The following is a 24,346-nucleotide window of genomic DNA, read 5'->3' on the forward strand; positions in this document are numbered from 1 at the left end:
TCAGTTTCAGCTTCTGGGAACTTGCACTGATCTTTCCCGAAGCCAAAAATAAAAGAGAAAGTTGGTGAATTTTTGTTTGCTGTTGCTGGGATGTGAAAACAGTTTCACCACAGAAAACCAATGACTTAGCAGAGCCACAAGAGACAAAGTAAGATCTGATCTGGCTTTAGGAAATAACTGACGGATGTACACAATAAAATCTCAACATTCACAAACCATATACAAAGATAAATACATTCATAAGCTTAGTGTGTGTAGAGAGGATAATACGTCTCTTGAGTGTATTTAAAAGTGCACATTAAGGTTATCTGCAGATACTTTTACATTTCTTCAACATGAATAACTTGAGCTGCAAGTAATTGGCCTGATTGCTAGACAGAGACATTTCTAGCTATAAAGATATAATAATGGAAGCATTACCCAGAGCAGAAATGAGCTCATTCATAACTTACGTTGAGTCAGCAGCCAAACAGTTTAAATTATTTTTTCTGCAGTAATGACTTTTGACTTTTCATTGGTTTTGCTCCTTAAATTCACCATAATTACTGACAAAAGCTCACAGATCCATGGCTTCCCGAGAGCCTTGAGGAATCAACAAATGAGACCTTTTTATACCCTCAAACATTAGCTCAGCTGTGGTAGATTGGCTACTTTGTCGACAGATGACAAGCTGAGGATGACTCACGTCGCTGTAAATCACTGTTGCATAATGTTCACGCAAAGCGTTTCCCCGATGCATCCAATGCAAACATCTGTAAGTTTATATTTTTATTCTGTTTCATGCAATGTTTTGAGTCATTGCAGCCTTAATGTTTGTTGTCATTATTATGGCTGAAGAATATGATATAATGTAATATAATATAATACAATATATGTGCCTCTAAAGGAGGAGAAGATGAAACGATGAACAAAACATATGAAGAAAATAATAATAATCCTGGCTGTCAATGAAAATCAATCAGTTAATATATATGGGCTATTTATATATATTATTTATTTCAAATGTGTTTTATATATATACTGTATATACAGTGATTTAAAGCACTTTCAGCTGCATTGTATGTATGAAAGGTGCTATATATAAGACTTTTAATAGATAATAATTGCTAAATCAACCATTTTTCTTTCTTTTAAATATAATTTCTTTCTTTAAAACCCACTATGTAGAAAGGAATTGAAATGATACCCTTCCCTCAGTGTAATTACACCAAATAAAAATATATATATTTCATGCTTTATATGTTATATGACCTTTATATGAGCCAATATATATTCTTTTTGCTTACCAAAAAGTTGTTTACAAACAAATAAATGTGCAGTATGTCATCTACACTGTGGCATTTCTTACTGTGTGTTTGGGATCAGTTAGATTTGTATAGCATAAGAAAATCACTTGTATTTAACCATGTTTTGATATCATCATGCAGTTAAAATCATTTTTACAAGTAATTCTCACAAAATTAACTAAAGTCATGAAGTATCAAGCTGATAAAGACGTGTTAAGTATGTTTTTTTGAGCGGTTTAAAAGACTCCAAACAGAACTTTACAGTCGTTGAAGACAGATGCACCTCACACATCTGCACGGTACTTCAACAACACGCTTCAGCAGCTATCATAATACTTATCTCACTAACAGCCGGTGTTTGCCAGTATTGCAGAATAAAGGAGAGCTGCTTCTTGGCACAACGCTGCAGGGGATCTTTAGCAGAGAAACCAAGCTCAATACATCAGTCTGAGGGCTTCAGACTTTAAAGCAGCAATATACAGTTGGTGTATGAAGACATTTTTCTGCTCTCATCAGACCAAAATTGCACCCTCAAACCAAATCTATATGTGGTTTCTCAGATGTTGAGTTCAATCAGCATTTTTTCTAACATAAAAAACTCTCAAAAAGGTAGAATTAACTGTTTGCTCTGTGAAAAGTAAGAGCATTTGTTGTCAGTAATCAGTAAAATACTATTACTAATGGTGTCATCTGCTTGCTGGACCTTGGTCATCTATCATCTCCCTTTGCTGCCCTCGTACTTTGTCCACTAAAGCAGAAATGCCTTAAAATGTGCAGCGTTGAGTCCAGTGAAAGAGGTATGACCCCGTCACTGCACCCACCCAGGGCTGAATACCACCAGATTCATCTCTCCTGCTGCATTGCCTCCCTTCTGTCTCACTTCTCAGCTTCACCATCGTCTATCAACACAGACATTTAGTCACTTTGCTTTAAAACTTACACCAGGAGATGCCTCCTTGGAGAGCTGCGTGGTTGTATTTTTAGATTTAGGAGAGATTTTAGACATTTAACACTAAACTGGGATGATCAGTGACATTTTGTCATGTTCACCCTTTTTAAAAAAAATCTCCAATTCGCTTAAACAAATCAGGGATGTCTTGGTTAATGTTGCTCAATGGTTTTTACTCCACTGTGACATAAGATTGAAGGAGATTGTGTGTCAGCCTGCAGGTCATTGTCATCACTCTGCCATGTCATATTTTGGGTGAGGGGTGTGTGTGTGTGTGTATGTGTTGGTCTGTCATAGGCTATTTCAGGGGACACATTTCAGACTAAAGACCAGTTAATTGGAGACAGCTTGTACATTTGGGAAAAAGCTGATTTTGTGGGTCAGTAGTTAAGGTTAGTGTAAGTCTCCAGGAAATTAATGTAAGTCTATATAATGTCCCCAAAAGTGAACTAGAACAACACGTGTGTGTGTGTGTGTGTGTGTGTGTGTGTGTGTGTGTGTGTGTGTGTGTGTGTGTGTGTGTGTGTGTGTGTGGTCTGTTATAGGCTACTTTTGGGGACAAATTTCACACTTAGGACCAGTTAATTGGGGACAACTCGTCCAATTAGGGACAAAAGTCGTGCCCCCAGTTGGGAAAAAGCTGATATTTGGGTCCATGGTTAAGATTAGGGTTATGGTTAGGGTAAGTCTCCAGGAAATGAATGTAAGTCTATGTAATGTCCCCAAAAGTGAACTAGAACAACACGTGTGTGTGTGTGTGTGTGTGTGTGTGTGTGTGTGTGTGTGTGTGTGTGTGTGTGTGTGTGTGTGTGTGTGGTCTGTTATAGGCTACTTTTGGGGACAAATTTCAAACTTAGGACCAGTTAATTGGGGACAGTTTTTCCAATTAGGGACAAAAGTCATGCCCACAGTTGGGAGAAAGCTGATTTTTGGGTCAGTAGTTGAGGTTAGGGTTAGAGTAAGTTTCCAGGAAATGAATGTAAGTCTATGTAATGTCCCCAAAAGTGACCTAGGACAACAAATGTATGTGTGTGTGTGTGTGTGTGTGTGTGTGTGTGTGTGTGCGTGTGTGTGCGTGGTGGATCTAGCCTGATTGCGCGCCACCACCACCACCTCCTCTTCATCAGTGCGTGTGCACGAGTGCCCGCAAAGCCGCCGCTGCTCCTCTCCGGGCGCGCAGTAGCATCCACAAACTTTGATGAGCTGTAACCTTCAGCGGGGCAACAAAACAAGCGGAGCTGCATCGTAACCGGGCAGGATAAACACATCTGGGTGCGTTCGTTAATTCGGGGGTGACCAAGGTGAGTATTCTGCGAGCTTCACATTGCAGAAATGTATGCGCGGTTTTTTTTCTTTCTGAAAGACTGGAGCTGTGTGTGTGTGTGTGTGTGTGTGTGCTTTCGACTGTGTTTTGCATGATCTACAAGTGGCTCTGAAACCCAGGTGAAGTTTGTGCAGGTCTCATGTTTTTGCATTAATGTGATGATATATTTTTAAAATTTTCTATCCATTATGTAAGTGGTTGTTTCCACGCGGTTTTCTGGCTCGGTCCCCTTATTATTAACCGTTAAGGCTTGTGTAAGGCTTTTTTTTTTAATCCATTCATCCTCTAAATTATTAATTAGGAGATGTTTTCCAACCTAATAAACAGGTGTCAGCATGGAAAGCACTCCGGTTGAGATTTTCAAAGAAGACAATAAGTGCCTCTCCACGCTGATGGAGGACTGTCCGGTGAATTCTTCAGCCTGGGTGTCCGGATACTCAGAGAACCGCAATGTGACCCATGATGATAGCTGGGAACCGGAGAGCATGTCCCCCATCATCCCCATCATCACTGCAGTCTACTCCGTAGTATTTGTGGTCGGCTTGTTGGGGAACTGCCTCGTCATGTATGTGATCATCAGGTAGGGTCATTTTATTTTGGTAAATATATACTGATATATTCTCTCTTGCATAACACCACAAAATGTGCACAGTAATCATATGAGGTTATGGAGAGTTATGGTGATTTAAAGTATAGTAGTATAGTAAGTAGTATAGTAAGACTGTATCTTTTGGCACATGCAGGAAAGCCTTACAGGAATGCAGAAAACCAGCCAGCAGTATGTGTTTATTCACAGCTTCTGTAAATGTTGCTTGTCAATAAGCCACTGGCACCAACCCTTTAGTCTTTTATGGTGACCTTTAGGCCATCTGGTGCATGTCAGAGTTCTCCTCAGCGCCTGCATTTTGATCTCGGATGCACTCAGGAGACAGGTCCTCCGGAGAAAAGAAGGCATGTTGCTCCGAAGCTCATCCAAATCTGCATGGAAATAGAAACATTTTTATTCAACTAGGACAACATCCAAATGAGTTTTGTTGCCAGGAAATCCCAAGAGAGAAAGTTCAGTAGCATTTTGGCAAAGAAAGGGTTTAAAATCCCTGCTGTCATTACAAATTGGCTGACAAGTGTCCCAAAAGCTTCAAAGTACCCAATTTTATGAATCCAGTAACCCTCAAGACCTCCAAACTACAATAACAATATTTAATAAATCAGCCCTATTGTCTGGTGGACATGATATTAATTATAGTTGAAACCAGTGGTGCTTTATCACGCTGATAGCCTGCTTGCACCTCATTGGGCGTTATTTATGGTGTGTGAGAGCAACAAATCTCCTCCGATGTACAGTGAAATGCAGCAGTGCCATCCAGAATGCTTTGGTCCGTAGACGCAATTACCTCAAATCAAAGTGATTGCGTCGCCTGTCGGTAGAAGCTGATTTTATCACTTCAGTTTTTAGCAAAGACTCTATGTTTTACTGTTTAGTTGCTCTGTGGAGGGTCATTTTGGCAGAGAGAAAGAAGTGGTTTGTGGTGATTTAGCGTAAACAAGTATTTGAAATTACACTAATCCAAAAGCTTATAGAGTCAACAGAAGACAGTAAACAATAAGCCATTAAGAGCAGTACCTGGTAGTGCACCTTGTAGGCATAGTTTGTTTTGTTAAAGCTGCCTTAATAAATATCTTTATATTGACAATAGATAAAAAAAGACTGTGTGAAAGGTGTTGCTCGTAGTAATCAACCCACATAGCTCTCCACTTCCTCTCAGCTCTTTGGAGCATTTTAGCTTCTTTCAGCTCATTGTTTTGGTTTTATGGGCCACACTTTTAACTGTTTTGGTTCACCCTCACCGCTCTCATCAGCTTCCTTTACACCTGCAGCAGGCAGCCATTTTCCATAAAGAGAAACTTTAAAAATCCCTTGTAATGCTCCCTACTCAGCACCAAACAACAGACAGATGAAGCTAACAACTAGCTGGTGAACATAGTGAAGCGTTTCACTGCTATAAAGCGAGATATTTCAAGCAAAACACAGCTAAGAGGAGAGTAAATATTGGATTTGAATTTTCTAGTTTGCAGAAACACGACTCCAAATGATTGCTAATGTTGCTCCATGTCTGCTTGATGTGCAGGCAAACAGGCAGTTTGCTACATTATGTCAATAGTGTGTTTAGCTTGTTGCTAAAGGCCCCATTTGCCTAAAAAAATCAATAAATACATTTTTTGAAGAATAGGTCAATAATGTTGGAAACACTTATTTGCTTTCTCGCCAGGAGTTAGATGAGAAGATCGATACCACTCGATCCAATATGAGTGTGCTATCATTCTTTTCATCTCGTCAAGACAGTAAATACAGTTAGCTTATTTCCCAAAATGTCTGACTATTCCTTTAAGGCTTTTAATGTCTCAAAAATCCATAACCATCTTCAGCTCTGCAATGGCGTCATGTATGGTTTTATCCAAAGGTTTTACTGATGGAAAGAGAAAGAATTCAGGTTTGATTTTGATAAATTAAACGACTTTTCGAGGTCTTTGTCCAATCGCGACACCCTTTGATGACAATAAACAAGTACATGCTGCCTGGTGCTTGCAGGTCATGGTGGATCAAGAAATGTGGTTTCAACATTTTAATCATTTTTGTGTTTTATAATCACTCTAATATAGTTTACCACAAATATATTATTATAAAGTAAAAGAATGCATCACCGTCTGTGTTAATGTCAGTGCTTCATTATATCCTGTAGGCATCACCACTGGAAAAAATTAAAAACTGAAATTGAACTTTAAAATTAGACTTTGAAAAAGTCATCACGTAGACGGTTAATGTGATTATAATTTAATGAAGTGAAAACAGGTTGATTACGCACAGCCTGAAATCGGCAGTATACTATACATAACAATGAACTGCGAGTCCGAAAAATTGCATTACATATTCAAGGAAGCAGAGTGGACTAATGGCCAGTGTTTAATTGATAATGAGCCGAGCAGAAAGGTCTTCTACAGAGTCAGCCAAGCAATATACGTCAGCCATGACAGTCTGGATGGATGGTTAGCTCTGGTCATCTCTCTTCCTGGATATTACAGGACAACCTTGTGTTCTGCATGTTTAACAGGTACACAAAGATGAAGACGGCCACCAACATTTACATTTTCAATTTGGCGCTCGCCGACGCCCTCGTCACCACCACGATGCCCTTCCAGAGCACCGACTACCTGCTGAACACATGGCCCTTCGGTGAGGTGGTTTGCAAGGTGTTCATCTCCATCGACTACTACAACATGTTCACCAGCATCTTCACTCTCACCATGATGAGTGTGGATCGCTACGTGGCGGTGTGCCACCCGGTGAAAGCCCTGGACTTCCGCACTCCAATCAAAGCCAAGATGATCAATGTGTGCATCTGGATACTGTCCTCAGCCGCAGGGATACCTGCTTTTATTCTGGGTGGAACCCAGACAAACAGTGGTGAGAAACAATTCCTGAATAAAACTGAAAAGTTTCAGCCAATTTTCAGCGTTGGAGATTCACTTAAAGTATGCAGCAATAGTATTTTCAGAGCAGAAATATAGTCTATCAAATCATCTGTCAGTGCAGAGTTTTCCATTAGCCACACATCATGCATCATTCTTCCTGAATATAGATGATTTAGCACAAAAATGTTCCCTTTTGAGTGCAGATTAGCTGTTCCATAACAGCTTGCTAAATTGATAGCAGAGAGGCACAGAGTGGAAATTTATTTGTGATGAAGCGCAAGTCCACTTCATCACTTAATTCACCTTTTCTCCCCCCCTTCCCTCCTGTCCTCCTGCAGACATAACAGAGTGTGCCTTACAGTTCCCGGAGCCGTACGTCTACTGGGACACGCTGATGAAGATATGTGTGTTTGTGTTTGCCTTCGTCGTGCCTGTGCTCATCATCACCGTGTGCTACTCCCTGATGGTCCTGCGGCTGAAGAGCGTCCGAATGTTGTCTGGCTCGCGGGAAAAGGATCGCAACCTGCGCCGCATCACCCGCCTGGTGGTCGTGGTGGTTGCTGTGTTCGTGGTCTGCTGGACGCCCATTCACATCTTCATCCTCGTCAAGGCGCTCGTTAGCGTGCCCGAAACCACCGCCATCATGGCCGCCTACTTCTTCTGCGTGGCTCTGGGCTACACCAACAGCAGCCTCAACCCTGTCCTCTATGCCTTCCTGGATGAGAACTTCAAACGCTGCTTCAAAGACTTCTGCCTCTCAGCCAAGTTGAAGGGGGAGAAGGTATCGGGGAGCAAGAAGGCCCCCAGCGCTGTGAGGGAGGCCGCGCTTCCCCTGGAGAATCCAAACGGGACTAGAAAGCCAACATGACTAGCAGTGGAACTGTCTTCAATTTCCCATATTGGAAAAGAAGACTCACATGACCTGGGCCTAACCCACGTCACGTCAGCAATGTAGACTGTAATTCTGACTCTATTACTGAAGTTGACTCCGCTTGTTTTTATTGTTAGAGGACGCGTCACTTGGGGGGTTTAAACAGTGCCAACATTGATATATGATTTCATTTCAGAGATCAAGTGAAAGTTACATGTTAGAAATTGTATTCCATCTACTCCATTAATCCACAAAACGTCTCTACGTGACAATAACTTAATCCCCTTAACTTCCCTTCTGCTGTGACTTTTCCCACTTTCATTCATGTATTTCCTCATGTCAGCTGTGATAAAGATTGTGTATTTATAACTTCAACTTCGACTAGAAGACAGGTTTGTTAAGCACCAAAACAGCCCAAATGTGATTAAAATTTGCCTTTTACTGTATTGATTTTAAAGTCATTCTCTTTCCTAAAGAGATTATATTCCTAAAAAATAACTGCTTGTCAATTATATGGATTACAAGTATTCCTATGTGTGGAAAATTAGTGATATGTTAGTATCATAACGCCAAAGTTTCTCAGGAAATTGTTGATTACTCCATGGGGAAAGAAATTAATGAAAACTTTAATATTGGCAAGTTTCATATTTGTTGCATCAATGTTTTTTAGTTTTTATTCTCATTTAACTACATTCTGTTTATTCCTTTCTCCTTTTTTGTTTATTCCTGTCATTTCCTGCTATAATTCTTTTGCCAAATGTGCCTTTTAACAGTCCAGGATAACACATGTTTGTAGCAGTGGAAAATGGTTACAGGAATGATTAGCAGATGGCTCAAACAGCACATCATGTATAATTTTTATATATATATATATATATATATATATATATACAGTTAACATGTCGGTGGTATTTGCATGAATCACTGACAGCGGATATGTGCCAAAATCCTCTTTACGTCTGTGAAGAGTTTGAATTGTGCTGATTGATGTGAGAGAACTGACTCATGTTGGACTTTGAAGTTGCAAAAAAAAGCAACAGTTGGTTGTATAAAAGCTATAAAAGTTTACCCATGATGAATGTTTTAAGGGGAAAATCCTGGACTTGAATGTGCTTTTAAAATTTGACAGAGGGCTCTCTATCAGCTTTGACTCTGGAGTTGTGTCCAGTTTGATAAGTTGTTCAATTTATGGTATATAATTCAATCACATGTGCTGTGTATGGCTTTTACCATAATACACATAGTCCTATTGAAGTACTCATGCTATCGTTGTAGAGAAATATTTTAATCTGAAAACATGAGTCGCTGTTTAAACAAGTCGTGCACAGGATTAAATACAGTATATCATGACAGCTGTACAGTGTGATAGTATGTATACAATACCTTCTTTTGTACAGATGACAGAAAAGAAAAACTTTGCACAGACATCAATGAAACATACTGTATTTGTAGCATGTCAGTGATCATTGCTATGATATTATAATGCAGCGTCAGCAGCCTATATGCTTGATGGACTGTGCTGTTGTAAACTATTTTGAATGTACTGCAAATATACTCTGTATTATATAAACATATGATTAAACATGGTATAAACTCATCTATATCATTAGAGAAGGACTTCTGCTAATATTAAAGTGAGTCAGTAAGAAAATCCATTTTCATAAACACTCGCAGTTTCACTTTAATGTCCCTAAACCAGACCTCTCTGGGTCATAAATATAGAAATAGAGCAGAAGTTCCGTTATTAGACAACAAAGAGAGGAAACTACACTGTGATCAAGACATTTTATGTTCTCATTGCTTATTGTTTTATAATCTGCACCTGTATATTGGCTTTGTCTGCTGTCAGCCGCACAGAAGATGTATCGATCAAAACATCCTGTTTGTAAAGTGCTTAATATTAAAGCAAGTTTAACAAATGCACATTGACTCTCATCTTTTTCACGGAGATGATTTGTAAGCGCTCAAATGTCTTCCTGTCTTTGATCTATATCATTACATTTGCATATCGTGCTTTAAAAGAGAAGAACTCTGCCTCACATTGTCTCACAGTTTGATAAAAGAAGAGCAGTTTTAGTTTATAGACAATATTCTGCACAGATATGGGTTTTTGGTGGGAGGTCAGGAGCCACTTGCGTCCTGATTTTGTGTTTTTTAGTGTAAGCCAGCAGCTCCCTCCAGAGGAAGAAAATAGCAAATACTGATCTGTCTGCTTAGAAAAGAAATCCTAAAACCTTGCAGAAGCTTCACTGCAGTCATATTTAGTGTTAACCTGATTAGTTAATTAGTAACTATTTGATCAGATAATGATCCCAATGTTCCGATTAGTTAGTCGCTTATCAAGTGAAAATATCAAGCATTTGTTGTTCATTGTGGCATCACAAATGCAAAGAATTAGTCACTTTTCTCCTCCTCATGTTGTTTTGAATGAAATATTTTAGATTAGATCAGGGTGGGACTGACCTGAAACCTAGATTTTGACAGAGCGTCCCTCTACAAGATGGGGTCCTAAGAGCAGATAATAAAGTAGGAACCAGCTGAAAGTCCTTAATCATGTCAGCACTCGATTCCTGAAGTCCCAAACAGAGTTACAATTAATCACCACAAACCAGCTGCCACACATGGAGCTTTTGGAGGCCACTGGGGGTCTCGAGGTCTGCAGGTCTGGGGTCCATTTTCCATTTATTCTGGTTCAGTTAATGCTTTTATTGCCTATAAGTTTTCTGTTTTATTTTTAACATGATTTCTTTTTGTAAAGCATTTCACAGTTCAGTGCAGTTCAGTACAAAGAAAGATTACTGTTAATGCTTTCTTTGAAGTTTGAAGTTTTGGTTGAAGATACATCTATCTCAGTATATACGGATGGATCCAAGGATAATAAGACAGGGAGCACAGGTTTTGCTTTTAGTAAACCAGCCTTATGAGTTTCTGTTAAGAAGAATATCAGATCATTTGTCAGTTTTCAAAGTCGAGATTATGACAACAGCAACAGCATTACAGCAGATAGAAGAGTTACAAACTGGAAAAGTTATTCTGTGCACAGATTCATGTTCTGCATTAATGTCACTTCACTCATTTATATCTCACAATAGGCAGGATATAGTTAATGAGATATATGAAACTCTGTACAGATTTAAAAATATGAATATTTTGATAACATCTATGTGGATACCAGCTCACAGAGGGATAAAGGAGAATTAAATTGGGGACACGTTAGCAAAACAGGCACTGAAACACGAGGAGAAGAATTTCACTCAGTAAATGTGAAGCAAAAAGAAACAATCAAAAGAAACATCATTAAAGAGCAGCAGCACAGTCGGGATGCAGCAAACACAGGACGACACCTTTATGCAGTACAGCCAGACGTGCACATAGCGAGGTCAGTTAAAAGCAGCACCACAGAGGAGAACAACTTAACAAGGCTGAGCGCAGGACACACCAGACTTAATAAAACACTGCCTTTAATAGACAAACATCCCTCAGGATTATGTGTCAAATAGATTATGTGTCAAATAGAGGAATCAGTGGAGCATGAAGTTTGTCACTGCAAAAAATACTCCAGAGAATGAGAATCATTAAAGAGGGAAACCAGGAGGGTTGGAGAGGAAGAGTCTAAAAAATTTATTTACTATCAGGTTCGGGAGCCTATTCCAGTATTTGAAAGAAATTAGGTTGATTAAAAGAATTAAGTGTTCTTTTTCTTCTGTTTGTTTGTTTGTTTAAGGGGACAGATATAACTCTGGTTCACACTCCAACATAGTAGGTGGCGATAATGCATTTTAACACCATAAAATAGAAAAAAGAAGAATACAAACAACAAAAACAAAAACAAAAACAAAGCACTGTGGAGAAAGCTCTTAAGTTGTTTTCATTACTAGATACAGATGGAAGGTCTGAATGCTTGACCCCTACAGTGAGGGGATCTGATGGCTCTGTTATGCTTTGGGGGGCATTTTGCTGGCATGGTTTGGGACCACTTGTCCCCTTAGAGGGAAGAGTCACTGCAAATCAATACAAAGTTGTTCTGAGTGATCACCTTTATCCTATGATGAAACATTTCCATCCTGATGGGAGTGGTCTCTTCCAGGATGACAATGCCCCAATTCACAGGGCACAAAGGGTCACCGAATGGTCTAATGAGTATGAAAATGATGTGAATCATATGCTATGCCCTTCACAGTCACCAGATCTCAACCTAGTTGAGCACCTATGGAGATTTTGGGCCGATGTGTTAGACAGCGCTCTCCACCACCATCATCAAAACACCAAATGAGGGAATATCTTTCAGAAGGATGGTGTTCATCCCTCCAGTAGAATTTAGAGACTGTAGAATAAATGTCAAGGTGCACTGAAGCCTTTATAAGGCACTTTATGTTGGTTTTTCCTGTGTATGTTTAAGTTAATTTGAAATAGTCCTATTTTTTTCTTTTTTGTTATTATTATTTATGCATTTTCATTTAAGTTTTATTACTTTATGTCATTTTTATATTTGTTTTTTTTCTTGCTCAACCTGAGGCCGAAGATTTTTGATGATTAAAACATGAAAATGTGCCTTCTTTGTTTGTTTGTACTGTTTGTACTGTTTGTACTGTTGGGGGGGGGGGGGGGGGGGGGGGGGGGGGGGCGTGGTCGAGGGACTACCGATCACGTGACTCCGCTGACGTCCGAAGTCTGTCTCCTTCCTGGTTGTTTTCTCCAGCTGTTGACAGCGAACTAACGCGGCTTTCTCTAAAACATTTTAAAGTCTTTATTTTGCCGAAATGAATCGTATATTTGGCAGAGGGAAAGCTAAAGGTCCACCGCCGAACCTGACGGACTGCATAGGAAACGTAAGTATGAAACTGGAACAACTTTTTGAGCTTTTGAAGTAAACAAAGATGGTTTCCTTTAGCTAACTGCTAGCCAACTTTTCTGGGTAGAACCAGAGGCCAGAGTTTGTCACGTTTAACTATAATTTTGTCGTAATGGACGTGAGCTTATACATTAATAATGTGTTACATTACATTAAAACCAGACGGGAGTGAAACAAAGGCTTTAGACTAAACGCCATGTTCTGGTAATATCCGTCGATAATCAAGGTATTTAAATCAGTTTGTGTGTCTGGGTAATGAGTCAGCTTTATGTAATTTTGAGCTGGAATTTGAGCCATTTGAATAACATACAACAGAAACTATGTCATGTTCATCTCAGTGACTTGGCTGACATTAAACCAGTTATACTGGTTGCTCGTCTGGGCTGAGCTGCGACGCTAAAATTAGCTGTTATGGGAAAAGTAAAGGGGGAAACACAAATAATGATGCTTCGTGTTAAGTTTTTTCACCACTTACACTTGTGAAAAAGTGTTACACATCGTAGCAAATAACTTTAACGATGCTTAAACCCACTTTCAGATGTGTGAAACGTTAATTTTGTTTATGAAAACAGAAAAAAGAGCGATTTCACTGCTTTTTGTCCCATCCAGATCAAACCAAACTACTATACTTAGACTTGTCAAATCTTAATAATAATAGTAATCCAGTCCAGATTTGATAAGTCTAAGTATACTGCGTTTTGATCTGGATCTGCTCATATGTGGTCTGGATGGGGGGAAAAGCAGTGAAATCGCCCTTTATTGAGTTTTGATCATTTTAACTGTGGCATTTTTTTCTTATTTATTGCCCTTACTCATGGTAAACTGTTTTTCAGTCTTATTGCCATTTATGTCTATTTGCTATGGTCCTACCTGCTCAGTATTAAAAAGTCTCAAGAAACCAGTACACCAGTATGACAGAGGACATTACAGAGTATCATACTACTGAGATTTATTCATTTTACAGTAGCTTTATTTTCTTATTTTTTGTGTCTTTTTTCGGTTTTCACAACTAGAATAAAGGTGTCACAAATCAGAAACTGTGTTTTAATGAGTTTCTGGAGTCTCCTTGTTAATCTAGTCCAGATAACAAGTCCAAGTATAGTGGGTTTTAAACTCGACCTGCTCTTATGTGTTCTGGATGGGTAAAAAAAAGCAGTTGAATTGCCCTTTTTCTAATTTCATAAGCAAAATAAAGGTTTCACAAATCTGAAAATGTGTTAAACAGCGTTAAGGCTTTTTGCTACGATGTCTAACACGATTTCATAAGTGTTAGTGGTGAAAAAACAGAGAATCTGCTGCTAAATATCATTATTTATGTCTCCCTTAACCCTGAATTGGAAGCTAAAAAACAGGAAGAAACAGAGGTTTTGTCATATTTAATGGTAATCAATGAGGCTACTGTGTTTGTGTGCCGTAAGGGACAGCCTACAAGCAGTTCATCAATTTGTATTGACTGTATTTAGTTTGTAACACCCCTATTAAGATGATTCAATGGCCAATGATCTACTGTCACACAAAAGTTGATGTTCTGTTCTTTTCTGCTTTAAGGTTGATGGTCGGACAGAGTCTGTTGACAAGAAAATTGCCAGACTAGATGCTGAACTTGTGAAGTACAAAGATCAGATGAAAAAGATGAGAGATGGGCCTTCAAAGGTGAGATTTTATGTCCAGTGTAACTGTGAAATACTGACTGAAAATCACACTGAATGCTGAGATTCTAATCATTATGTCAGAGTATTGTTTGAAAGTGTCACAGACAATGTGATGAGCTTTGTAACTCACATCAAAACAATACTTTCTTCTATACTTTAAGTATAAACATGTTTCTCTACAAAGCATTTTTTCATTTGACAAAAGAAGCTAAACTCAAATGTTAAATGTTGTCTAAACACAATCAACTGTGCAAGAAAATAAAATACTGTCTCAGAAATGGCAAAGTTCTGAATTCAATAAGGAAAAATCAAAGAATATGTAAAGATCAGCACAAATCTGACCAGACATTTGATGACAGTTTTGATAATTTGACATTTTTTAATACTACAGACACATTTCAGTTGATACCAAAAAGTATTTAGGTTTGACTCCCAGCTCTGCTCATCATGTAGTTTTGTTTAGTTCATGTTTATTGTTGATCATGAGTTTGTGGTCTCAATTTTTTTATCTACTAGAACATGGTCAAGCAAAAGGCGATGAGAGTTCTGAAGCAGAAGAGAATGTAAGTAATTTTATTTCCTAAAGTCAGAGTGTTCATATTCTTAAACATGTAAAAAAACAAACTATAAGCTTCAAATGTTTTTCTCATTATTTGCTAAACTTCATTCTCATCTCTTGCAGGTATGAGAGTCAGAGAGACAACCTCATGCAGCAGTCGTTCAACATGGAACAAGCAAACTACACAATCCAATCCCTTAAAGACACTAAAACCACAGTAAGAGACACGATTAATGAACGTACCAGACGAGCTGCATACTGAAGAAAACATGATTTGCTGCTAATATCTGTTTGGTTTTTTTTTTAGGTTGATGCCATGAAAGTCGGCCTCAAAGACATGAAGAAAGCGTACAAGAACGTGAAAATTGATCAGATTGAGGTATTTCTGTTTACGTCTTTTGCAGATAGACGACCATTGTGATTAAATCTAATGTTGGCTATAACTAAGGATTGTTTATATTTTCTGATATCAGCAGATGAGACAGTGTCACAGTAGATAACTGGGAATATGTTCCAAGATATAATAAATCCAAATTCTCTTCCCGATATAAAATTTCCATGTGCACTCAATAAAAGGACAATTGCATTAGAAGAAACTTACATTTTCTCTTTGCCACATTTTAACTCCTTTTTAAATACTTAGGATATTCAAGACCAGCTCGAGGACATGATGGAAGACGCCAACGACATCCAGGAGGCGCTGGGCAGAAGCTACGGCACGCCTGAAATTGATGACGATGATTTGGAAGCAGGTCAGTAAAGCATTTATCTGCCAGGAGCTTATGAGGAGATGACAGGCAGATGGTGCTGTCCTCCATCTTTAAAAACCGCATAACAGAGAGAATCTCTTCCAATTAGTTATTTATGGATTCAATTAATAAATTATAAATATTGTTTCTGCAGTATTATCCCTCTGCAGATGACGACAGTAAGGCAGAAGGCTGCACAGCAGATTTTAGTGCCTATTAAAGACCAAACGTACATATTTGCTGTGTTCACAGAGCTGGATGCTCTGGGAGACGAGCTCCTGCTGGATGAAGACAGCTCTTACCTGGACGAGGCCTCCACAGCTCCTTCCATCCCACAGGGTCTGCCTGGCGACAAGTCAACCAACAGGGTACGTCACAGGTTTAGGATTCAGAGTTTGTCATTAGTTAAAGACATTTTTGTTCGCACAGCATCTATTTATGTCTTTATTTTGTGTTCCAGGATGGTGTTCTGGTGGACGAGTTTGGCCTTCCTCAGATTCCTGCCACATAAAGGAGCAATCAGGACACTCGGGCTTGTTTTACATGTATCATATCCTTCTTTTTTTGTATTTATCCCTCTAACACTCCGGGCCTTAGACCAAAGCATCTTCTGTCTGACAAATTGTGTAAACTCTAACGTGAAATCAGGTTTCTTAATTAAAAATTTTGATTATTCTTCTGTATGAGTGAGCTCATGTTATATGTATCTGAGGTGACTGTTGGAATCAGGATTCTCTTAACATTGTACAGTTTCTGCAGCGCTGTGCTGCTAAGAACAAAATAAATTATATTTTTCAAGCAGTCCTTAATTTTGTGTGATACATTGAAGTCATTAAAAAGTCATCATTTATACAAAAGATACTTTATTGTGAAGTTAAACATGTGGAATTGCATAATCAATAAATTAAACATTATTTAGGCAATGGCATCTTTAGTAAAAATAAATAATAATGATATCTTTAAGCTAGAAAAAGCTCAAGAGAAATAACGGCCCCTGATGTCAGATCCTCAGTGTACACATTATTTTTTATCATCACCAGCTCAGTCTGTAACTGTGAGGGAAGATTTTTTGGTGCAGATATTCCACCACACTGGTCTTGTTTCGCAGTTTTTCCATTTCATAGAACGGGATCTAGAAAAGACAAGATCAAATTTCAGGAACAAAAGATTATACCGGAAGTCAGAAAGAAATATGCAAAACAGACATAATGTACTCCCTCATATACGAAGGTGAGGGTCTAACCTGCACAACTTCATATCCCAGAAGCCTCAGATGTCGCTGTTTGATGGCCTCTTTACCAAGTAGCTGCCTCTTGTTTGTAGAGAACCTCTTGGGTCCATCAATACAAAGAGCTATCCTGTCAACGCATAAATAACAGTACAATGAGTTAAAACACATTTTTAAGATGACTGTTGTGTGTTAATTAAACGTAGTCATGTAACAGAAGTAGTAATCCTATATAATACATGAAAGCATTTACCTCTTGAAAACATCATCATCATGACTGGCAGGCAACACGTATCCCTCTTCGTCGAGCTTTATCTCCACATCTACGAGAACAAAAATAATTAAATATCAAGTAGGTATAAACTATAGGAAACATTCAGAAGAGAAGCAGCTGAGAGGATGTTACCTAGTGTGTAGCAGTATGGTGTCAGAACTTTGGATCCAAAGTATGAACGTGCCCCAAGCAAATCCACTAGTCCGGTTTTCACTGAGTGGTACAGATGTGTGTCCACCGGTGTCTCCAGAGAATGTCCAGACATGAGGAAAGACTTGACGCGGTACTTGGGAAGAAGTCTGGGACCCTGACGAGACAACAGAGGGTGAAGGAGCAGGCGGGGACACACTAATACTGTAAATTCACAACATTCAACAACAGCTATTGGCAATGAACGTGGCTTCACCAGCCTCTCTTTGTTGACTGGATATCTGATTTCTTACACATAACTGCCCAAACACAAACAACATGATGCCACACCAAGATATTCATGCACAGGTATCATCCTATCTGACAGCAGATCTTTAGCTACAGTATGTGAAACATCTGCTGTAAATGTTAAGTAGACTCTTAGCACACCAAGTATCCTGGTTTTATTTCATTTGTACCCTCCAGATCTGAAAAGACAGGTTTACAATTTTCCAAGTCTGTCCTAAAATATCAGGCAGGTGCCCAAATGAACATTGACACATCCCTCATCCTGTGCAAAAGTGTATTTGAAAGTTTATTTGAAGCTAATATGAGGCTTCAGCCGTCCAAATGAGAAAATCAGGTCAATATCTTTCAGAGTTACAGTCTTTTTAGTGCCAAATTCCCTCTTTTTGTTACAATACTTTCACTGCAGCTGAACAGGAAACACTGTCGAGACACAAAGAGGGAATTTTTTTTACAAAAAAATCAAAAGATATCCACTTTATTTGACTAACTGATACAGATGAAGCTTCATATTGTCTTCAGACCAACAAAATAAGAACTGTAAACTTTGGCCCCCATCACTTATACTGTAAGCACATTGGAAGGAACCTTCTAATGGTCAGTATGAACAGGAAGAATGATTACAGTTTCAGTGGTCATATGGACATGTGGCTATTGTGTTATTAAGACAGACTTGAAAAAATGTGAAACTATCCTTTAATTTGAGAGCTAAAGAGTATACAATTACTGATATATGTATATTACAACAAAAGCTAATTAGTGCCACAAACTGGGGAAAAACACTGATAAGACTAATATAGGTTTCTGGGAGAAATATGGCACACTGAGAGGAAGATTATGTGCTTGACATCTGGAAACCAGTTGTCTAATTGTCTTTTCCTGCATGAAGAACTGGGTTATGTTTAAATTAAAATATAATTGTATACACTGCTGGATATGAAAGGTGTGCATTTTTTAAAATTAATTTAGTTTTTGGTATTTGGATAGATTTGTTTCTTGATTCTGTTTTCAAAGGTTACGGCTGTTGTGCTAAAAAATTATGCCTTTTTACTTCCTCTTCTAGTATGTGTAAAAACGAGAAAAATATAAGGGAGAAAATGATAGAAAGGAAGGAGGGACAGGGTTTGCCACCTTTTGCTGTTCAAAGATCTGTGATGGAAAGAGACACGCGCAGTATGTGTATCAGACAATTAATGATAAAAACATTATTTAAAAAAAAAAACACATCGTCCTCATTAAACCTCACATACATAAGGGTGAGCTACACCAACTTCTCCGTAGACAGTAGATGTAGACGCTCCATCTGAATGCTTCAGTGCCTTTCAATTACTACAACTGAAAAATCCTCCTGGTCATCTAGAAACCTGAGCTGCAGATGAACCCAACAAGTTCATATCTGTTTTCTATTGATCTAAAGTAATTCTGGGAAATGTAGGAAGTCAGTAAGATAGCAGGTTCAGGTTTCTTCACAAGTAACGGGAATGCACTGAACCTCACATACTGATGATTTGTTAAGTGGTATCCAGGAATCTTGATCTGGGTTGGAATTATCACTTTAATATCTAACTTGACACAAATAAAAGTTAAATACCTCATAGAAAGGACATTCTAACTTCAGCGTCATGTAGAGCTGAGTCAGCTGTGCCAGAACGATCCGGTCCATTTTAGTGCCTTCCTCTGAAACATAGATAAATGCAGAACGTACAAAATATTTATCTCTACAAGGGGAAATTTTTATCATGCATTCAGGATACGTGAATACATATCACAGGCGTCAGACAGGATGTTTTACCTTGCAGTTGCTGGAGGAAGTAACTGCTAAAAACTTTGGAAACAAAGTTAACAGGGAACCTCTCCACCAGGATGCAGGAGTGGAGCAGGCTGAGCAGCGTACGAGGCTGGAAGTGTGAGAAGCGTGTGCGCAGGATGGTTTCAACTTTCCTGAACACGTCGCCGGCGTTGGGCGGAAGGTAGCCCAGCTTCCCGAAAGACATGATCTGCCTGGCCACCTGGCTGGTGCTGTAGTCATCTGCTCGGTAAACAAAGCTCTCCGCGACGACGTCGAACACCGCCGGGGACAGGATGTTCCTCCGGCCGAAGAACTGCATCACCTTGGTTACTGTCTCTGGGTGGGAGGTGAAGGCCATTGTGGGTACGTACCTCTCCATCGCCTCCACAAAGTAATGATCACTGTGACCAAAGTGCATTAGTGCGCCGAGCACAAGGCTGAGCTCCTCGTCAGTGAAGCGAGGTATATGCCGTACAGCCTGCTTACACAGACTGATCACGAGAGGCATGGCCTGGGTCTGATTCAGGGTCACGAGAGCACTGAGAAGCCCGCTGACAGCAGCAGGATCCATACGGAAGGTGACGGTCACAGCGTGAGTGTGCATGGCGTTCAACAGGTCTCTATATTTTCCGTCTTTACCCACACCACCCTGCAGAAGTCTATAAACAGCGACGAGATCTGCTAGGCTCCACTGGGCGGGCTCCTGCTTCTGGATTTGCTCCATCACCTCCTCTAGCATCACACTGCTATGACCCTCCATGGCCAGCATCGCCTGGCCCAGAATGCACAGCTGCCCCACACTCATCTGCCCCCGGTCAAGCCTCTCCTGGCTCTCAGACACCAGCCGCACCATCAGTGTACTCCAAGGATCCAAGAAGAGGCGTGTGCAGGCCAGCAGAGCTGACACCAGCCCGGCGTCCGTCAGCCGTCCAGAGTCCTCCTCCAGCTGGGAGCACAGGGCCCTGATGGTGTCATTCTCCAGCACGGATGGATCCTTCAGGGAGTTACCCTCCTGCTCCAGGTCGGCCACACGGTGAAGAGCTGCTGCCGCCATGGTGTCAGACATGATCTCCACTGTGCGCAGCAGTTTGAAGACCTGCCGGGCAGAGGAGCAGCACCCCAAACGCTGCAGGAAAGCCTGCTCCTCTATGGCAGTGGGTCGGTGCAGCTGGGTCAGATGCAACCTGGGAACTGAGTCTCTGTGGAGTCCAACAGAGCTGCTGGCGACGAAGGACGGCTCCCTGACGATGGTGGCCAGGCTCCTTACTCTGCAGTCCGGCTGAAGCTTCCGGCAACCCTGTTTTTGGATGCAGCGACTGGCTGAAGTGCACAGGCATGCAACACATGAGGGCTGACCTGCAGGGCTGGTACTCAGGAACCTGGTGGGGCAGACAGGTCCAGCAGGAGGGTAACGCTGAATCACCAACTGCCCGAGCAGCGGCCGTCTCTGGATCAGCTTCAAAGCCATGAAAACTGGACTCCTGAGACCCGGCTGAAGAAAAACTTTAAAGACAAGAAAAAAAGTTTTAAGGGTTTGAGACCAAACACATATTCACCCTATGTAACAAAAGAAGAGAACAAAACCACTGGCAATGAGAGTGCTCAGCTCCCTCCTGCTTTATTGTTTTTAATACTTTATTTACAATAAATTTTATAAACAAGGCAAGTCAACCATGGTATTAAAAACCTGGACATGTATCTGACTAAAAGAAAACAAACAAGCAAAAGAAAAACAAACCCATGCAATAAAACTATTAAAAATAGGAAAATACATTTAAAAATATATAAATTGTAAATAATTCAACAAAAATAATACAATAAATAAAGATTAATTAACATTAGTAAGTCTTTAATTTAAATGAAAGATTATTACATTCAGGGTTCATTCATTCGTAAAGTTGTACAAATTTCAGCAGCTCTTTTGCAGATTTTTAAATTCATACACTTCAAGGATTTATAACGAAGGCCAAATTCGGTATAAAAAGCATTGAAAAAAGATGATGGTTCATACATTTGGCTTTTTTGTGTAAATAAGTTAATATTTTACTATTATAAGACTTGTTTTAACCAGTCTACACGTTACATCCATATGATTATAGTTCAACAGAGTTCAACATATACACAGATATATTGTTTTGTTTGAAACTTTCTTCCATTTGTTTGTAAAATAGTTGTCTGACCTCCTCCTTTACTGTTAACTAACTAACCTTGACGCTGTTAGCTGACGTTAGCTACTTAGCTGCTAGCCTTGCAGAGTCGCCCCGCTATCCTGGTTGTTAGCGTGTCTAAAGGCGGACATTTAATCTCAGAGTGACAATTAAACAACAAATATCAAGACGAAACAGGCTAAAGCCATACCTGGAGCTTTCTGTCCACGGCAAATGGTCACAGAAAGTAAGGAACAGTTACCGGGAGGATGCCGGCTGGTGCCATGATGCTAACGTGGTTCCGTAAGCATTGTGAGATGTTCACGGAGCCTCGTAAATCCCAGCTTCAAACGTATGACTCAGAATAAATGACTAAACCTAGAAGTCCAAGAGATTTTTTATAACACATAATACAAATACTGACGTTGTAAATAAAACTAGCTGAACATTAATCAACAAGGATCCCCCATTGGGGCAGAGATTGTTTGAACCAGTACAACATGAGGAGATTTTTTATACTTATTCATCTTTTGCTATAAATACACCGATCTAATGTTTACATTAGATCTAGCGTTTACATAAAAATAAATTAAGATAGTAACAAAGGACTCTGTACCATCACCACATACACATAACCTTACCAGTATTCAATTATCTATTATAGGTGTTCAATTGGGTTGAGAGCTGGTGACTTTTCATACTCATCAAACCATTCAGTGACTCCTAGTGAACGTATGAATTGGGGCATTGTCATCCTGGAAGAGACCACTCCCATCAGGATAGAAATGTTTCATCAAAGGATAAAGGTGATCAGTCAGCTCAACTTTGTATTGATTTGCAGTGACCTTTCCCTCTAAGGGAACCAGACCATGCCAGCAAAATGCCCCCCACAGCATAACAGAGCCACTAGATCCCCTCACTGTGGGAGTCAAGCATTCAGACCTGTACTAGTTTTTCCCTTAATTTGTCAACCGTCTGTGTATATAGACTATGAAGGATGATCTCAATAAATTCATAATGAGCATAAATTAAAACAGCAATTGGCCATAAAGATATGTTATAAAACCATGTATCTTTATTAAAAACATGAGACATTATCAGTGAGTGATCTTTGGGAAACTGTTGATCTGCTTGATGAACTTTCAACACTGTAACTTCTTGGTGACGTCACCTTTGTGAAATCCCAAAACTCCGGTGAATGCAGGTGCATTTCGCCGGGTGCGGTGGCGCGCGCCTGTAATCCAAGTTACCGGGAGGCTGAGGCTGGAGGATCGTTTGAGCTCAGGAGCTCTGAGCTGCAGCGGACTATGCCGATCGGGTGTCCGCGCTAAGTTCGGTATCGATATGGTGCTCCTGGGGGAGCCCGGGAACACCAGGTCGTCTAAGGAGGGGTGCACCGGCCCAGGTCGGAGACGGAGCAGGTCAAAGCCCCCGTGCCGCTCAGTAGTGGGATCGCGCCTGTGAATAGACGCTGTAGTCCAGCCTCAGCGATACAGCGGGACCCAGTCTTTTTACACTCTGCACACTTTACAACAAACACCTGTGACATCACACAAACATCAAACATCATCTTTACATCTTAAAACAGCTCCATGTTCCAGGAACAAACCTCAGAAACCAAAACTGTTTAGTCTGATCCACACTGCCTCCACCTGGAGAAGAGGAGCAACTACTATCAATCACACCAATCAATCAATGCAGCACCACAGATACACAGAACTACAACACTAGAACTATGGTTTATTAGAACTATTTTGTTATAAACTATAACTATTATATAAATAAGTTTTTCCAGTGGTGGGAGAAATATTCAGATCCTTTGCTTAAGTCCCAATACAGCAATGTAAAAATACTCCATTACAAATAAAAGTCCTGCATGAAAAATAAAGTAAAAGTACATAAGTAGCCTATTATCAGAAAACTAGTTTAAGTATTGCAGTAAAAGTAGTGGTTTGGTCCCTTGGAATAGAGACTGATGACTGGCCATTAAGGCTTCATCAATGAAGCCTTGATGGCATCACTAATCACATCAAATGACCACTGCTGTCAACTAAGAACTGATAAAACCACCAGTGTGGACATCCTCACATAGCAGTGACATGATAGATGACGTCACAACTAAAATAAAATAAAATGAAAGAATAAAATAAACATCTGAAATTCAAATTCATTGATAAATAAAATATTTCTCACAACAACAGGTGGAGTTAAGGGAAGCTTGATTAAAGCCGATCACAACAGCTGCTCTCATAAGCAGCAGGCAGTTTAATGAGCCAAAAGTTCAGGAGAAAACTGTTCTTTCAAAGACAAAAAATATACACTTAAATACCTAAATATTACTATACAACCATGACAGCACCTCACATTTATACATTAGGCCAAATATGCTTTGGACATAAAATTTGAATTTGTGTTGCAGAAGACACTGAAGTTCCTGTCACCACCTGCAGTGTGCACATTGTTATCAGATAATTAGTTTATAATATACAAAATATTACAGGAAACCAGCAGGTTTTTGTAAATATTCGTTTTACAGAACTAATCAACTTTAAAACATTCCCCAATTGTGTCACTAATTTTACTAAACTGTATGACCTGTAAACTATGTAATTTAGGAAAAAATTGTCACAGAGTTGATATTGGATCATGAGGATGTCTTGTCATACTATGACTTTTTGAAGAATGGTGTTCATCCCTCCAGAAGAGTCCAGAGACTCATAGAATCAGTGCCAAGACTGACGAACACCATTCTTCAAAAAG

General features: G+C 39.7%; 3 protein-coding genes and 1 long non-coding RNA gene across 4 annotated transcripts; 2 read left to right on the plus strand and 2 right to left on the minus strand.

Moving 5' to 3' along the window:
• The first annotated feature begins 3,376 nt into the window (after positions 1 to 3,376).
• On the plus strand, positions 3,377 to 8,736 carry LOC121888056 (delta-type opioid receptor-like). Its single transcript, XM_042399326.1, has 4 exons — positions 3,377 to 3,536; positions 3,887 to 4,139; positions 6,670 to 7,022; positions 7,369 to 8,736. Exons 2-4 carry the CDS (start codon positions 3,895 to 3,897, stop codon positions 7,896 to 7,898), a joined length of 1,128 nt encoding a protein of 375 aa, XP_042255260.1. The 5' UTR covers positions 3,377 to 3,536; positions 3,887 to 3,894; the 3' UTR covers positions 7,899 to 8,736.
• On the minus strand, positions 4,327 to 15,654 carry LOC121888059. The gene is made up of 2 exons (XR_006093122.1): positions 15,566 to 15,654; positions 4,327 to 4,537 (listed from the first exon to the last, which is right to left on the minus strand). It is a non-coding gene; the product is annotated as an uncharacterized LOC121888059 (long non-coding RNA).
• On the plus strand, positions 12,562 to 16,522 carry chmp5b (charged multivesicular body protein 5b). The gene is made up of 8 exons (XM_042399327.1): positions 12,562 to 12,730; positions 14,302 to 14,406; positions 14,922 to 14,968; positions 15,088 to 15,181; positions 15,272 to 15,343; positions 15,608 to 15,716; positions 15,966 to 16,081; positions 16,174 to 16,522. The coding sequence occupies exons 1-8, from the start codon at positions 12,662 to 12,664 to the stop codon at positions 16,222 to 16,224; spliced, it is 663 nt and encodes a 220-aa protein (XP_042255261.1). The 5' UTR covers positions 12,562 to 12,661; the 3' UTR covers positions 16,225 to 16,522.
• Positions 16,523 to 16,556: 34 nt separating this feature from the next.
• Positions 16,557 to 21,928, minus strand: fastkd3 (FAST kinase domains 3). Its single transcript, XM_042399325.1, has 7 exons — positions 21,798 to 21,928; positions 19,443 to 20,942; positions 19,242 to 19,327; positions 17,348 to 17,522; positions 17,195 to 17,264; positions 16,957 to 17,071; positions 16,557 to 16,845 (listed from the first exon to the last, which is right to left on the minus strand). The coding sequence occupies exons 2-7, from the start codon at positions 20,905 to 20,907 to the stop codon at positions 16,747 to 16,749; spliced, it is 2,010 nt and encodes a 669-aa protein (XP_042255259.1). The 5' UTR covers positions 20,908 to 20,942; positions 21,798 to 21,928; the 3' UTR covers positions 16,557 to 16,746.
• Between the last annotated feature and the right edge of the window lie 2,418 nt (positions 21,929 to 24,346).

Source organism: Thunnus maccoyii, chromosome 21, assembly GCF_910596095.1.
Source record: "Thunnus maccoyii chromosome 21, fThuMac1.1, whole genome shotgun sequence".
NCBI classification, from domain to species: Eukaryota; Metazoa; Chordata; class Actinopteri; order Scombriformes; family Scombridae; genus Thunnus; species Thunnus maccoyii.

Coding starts and splice junctions, on each gene's coding strand:
- LOC121888056 (XM_042399326.1), top strand. CDS start 3,895: ATGGAAAGCACTCCGGTTGAGATTTTCAAAGAAGACAATAAGTGCCTC. Junction 4,140..6,669: donor GTCATGTATGTGATCATCAG/GTAGGGTCATTT, acceptor CATGTTTAACAG/GTACACAAAGATGAAGACGG. Junction 7,023..7,368: donor TGGAACCCAGACAAACAGTG/GTGAGAAACAAT, acceptor GTCCTCCTGCAG/ACATAACAGAGTGTGCCTTA.
- chmp5b (XM_042399327.1), top strand. CDS start 12,662: ATGAATCGTATATTTGGCAGAGGGAAAGCTAAAGGTCCACCGCCGAAC. Junction 15,182..15,271: donor TTAAAGACACTAAAACCACA/GTAAGAGACACG, acceptor TTTTTTTTTTAG/GTTGATGCCATGAAAGTCGG. Junction 15,344..15,607: donor TGAAAATTGATCAGATTGAG/GTATTTCTGTTT, acceptor TTAAATACTTAG/GATATTCAAGACCAGCTCGA.
- fastkd3 (XM_042399325.1), bottom strand. CDS start 20,907: ATGGCTTTGAAGCTGATCCAGAGACGGCCGCTGCTCGGGCAGTTGGTG. Junction 17,523..19,241: donor TAGAATGTCCTTTCTATGAG/GTATTTAACTTT, acceptor TTGTCTCGTCAG/GGTCCCAGACTTCTTCCCAA. Junction 17,265..17,347: donor ACCATACTGCTACACACTAG/GTAACATCCTCT, acceptor TTGTTCTCGTAG/ATGTGGAGATAAAGCTCGAC.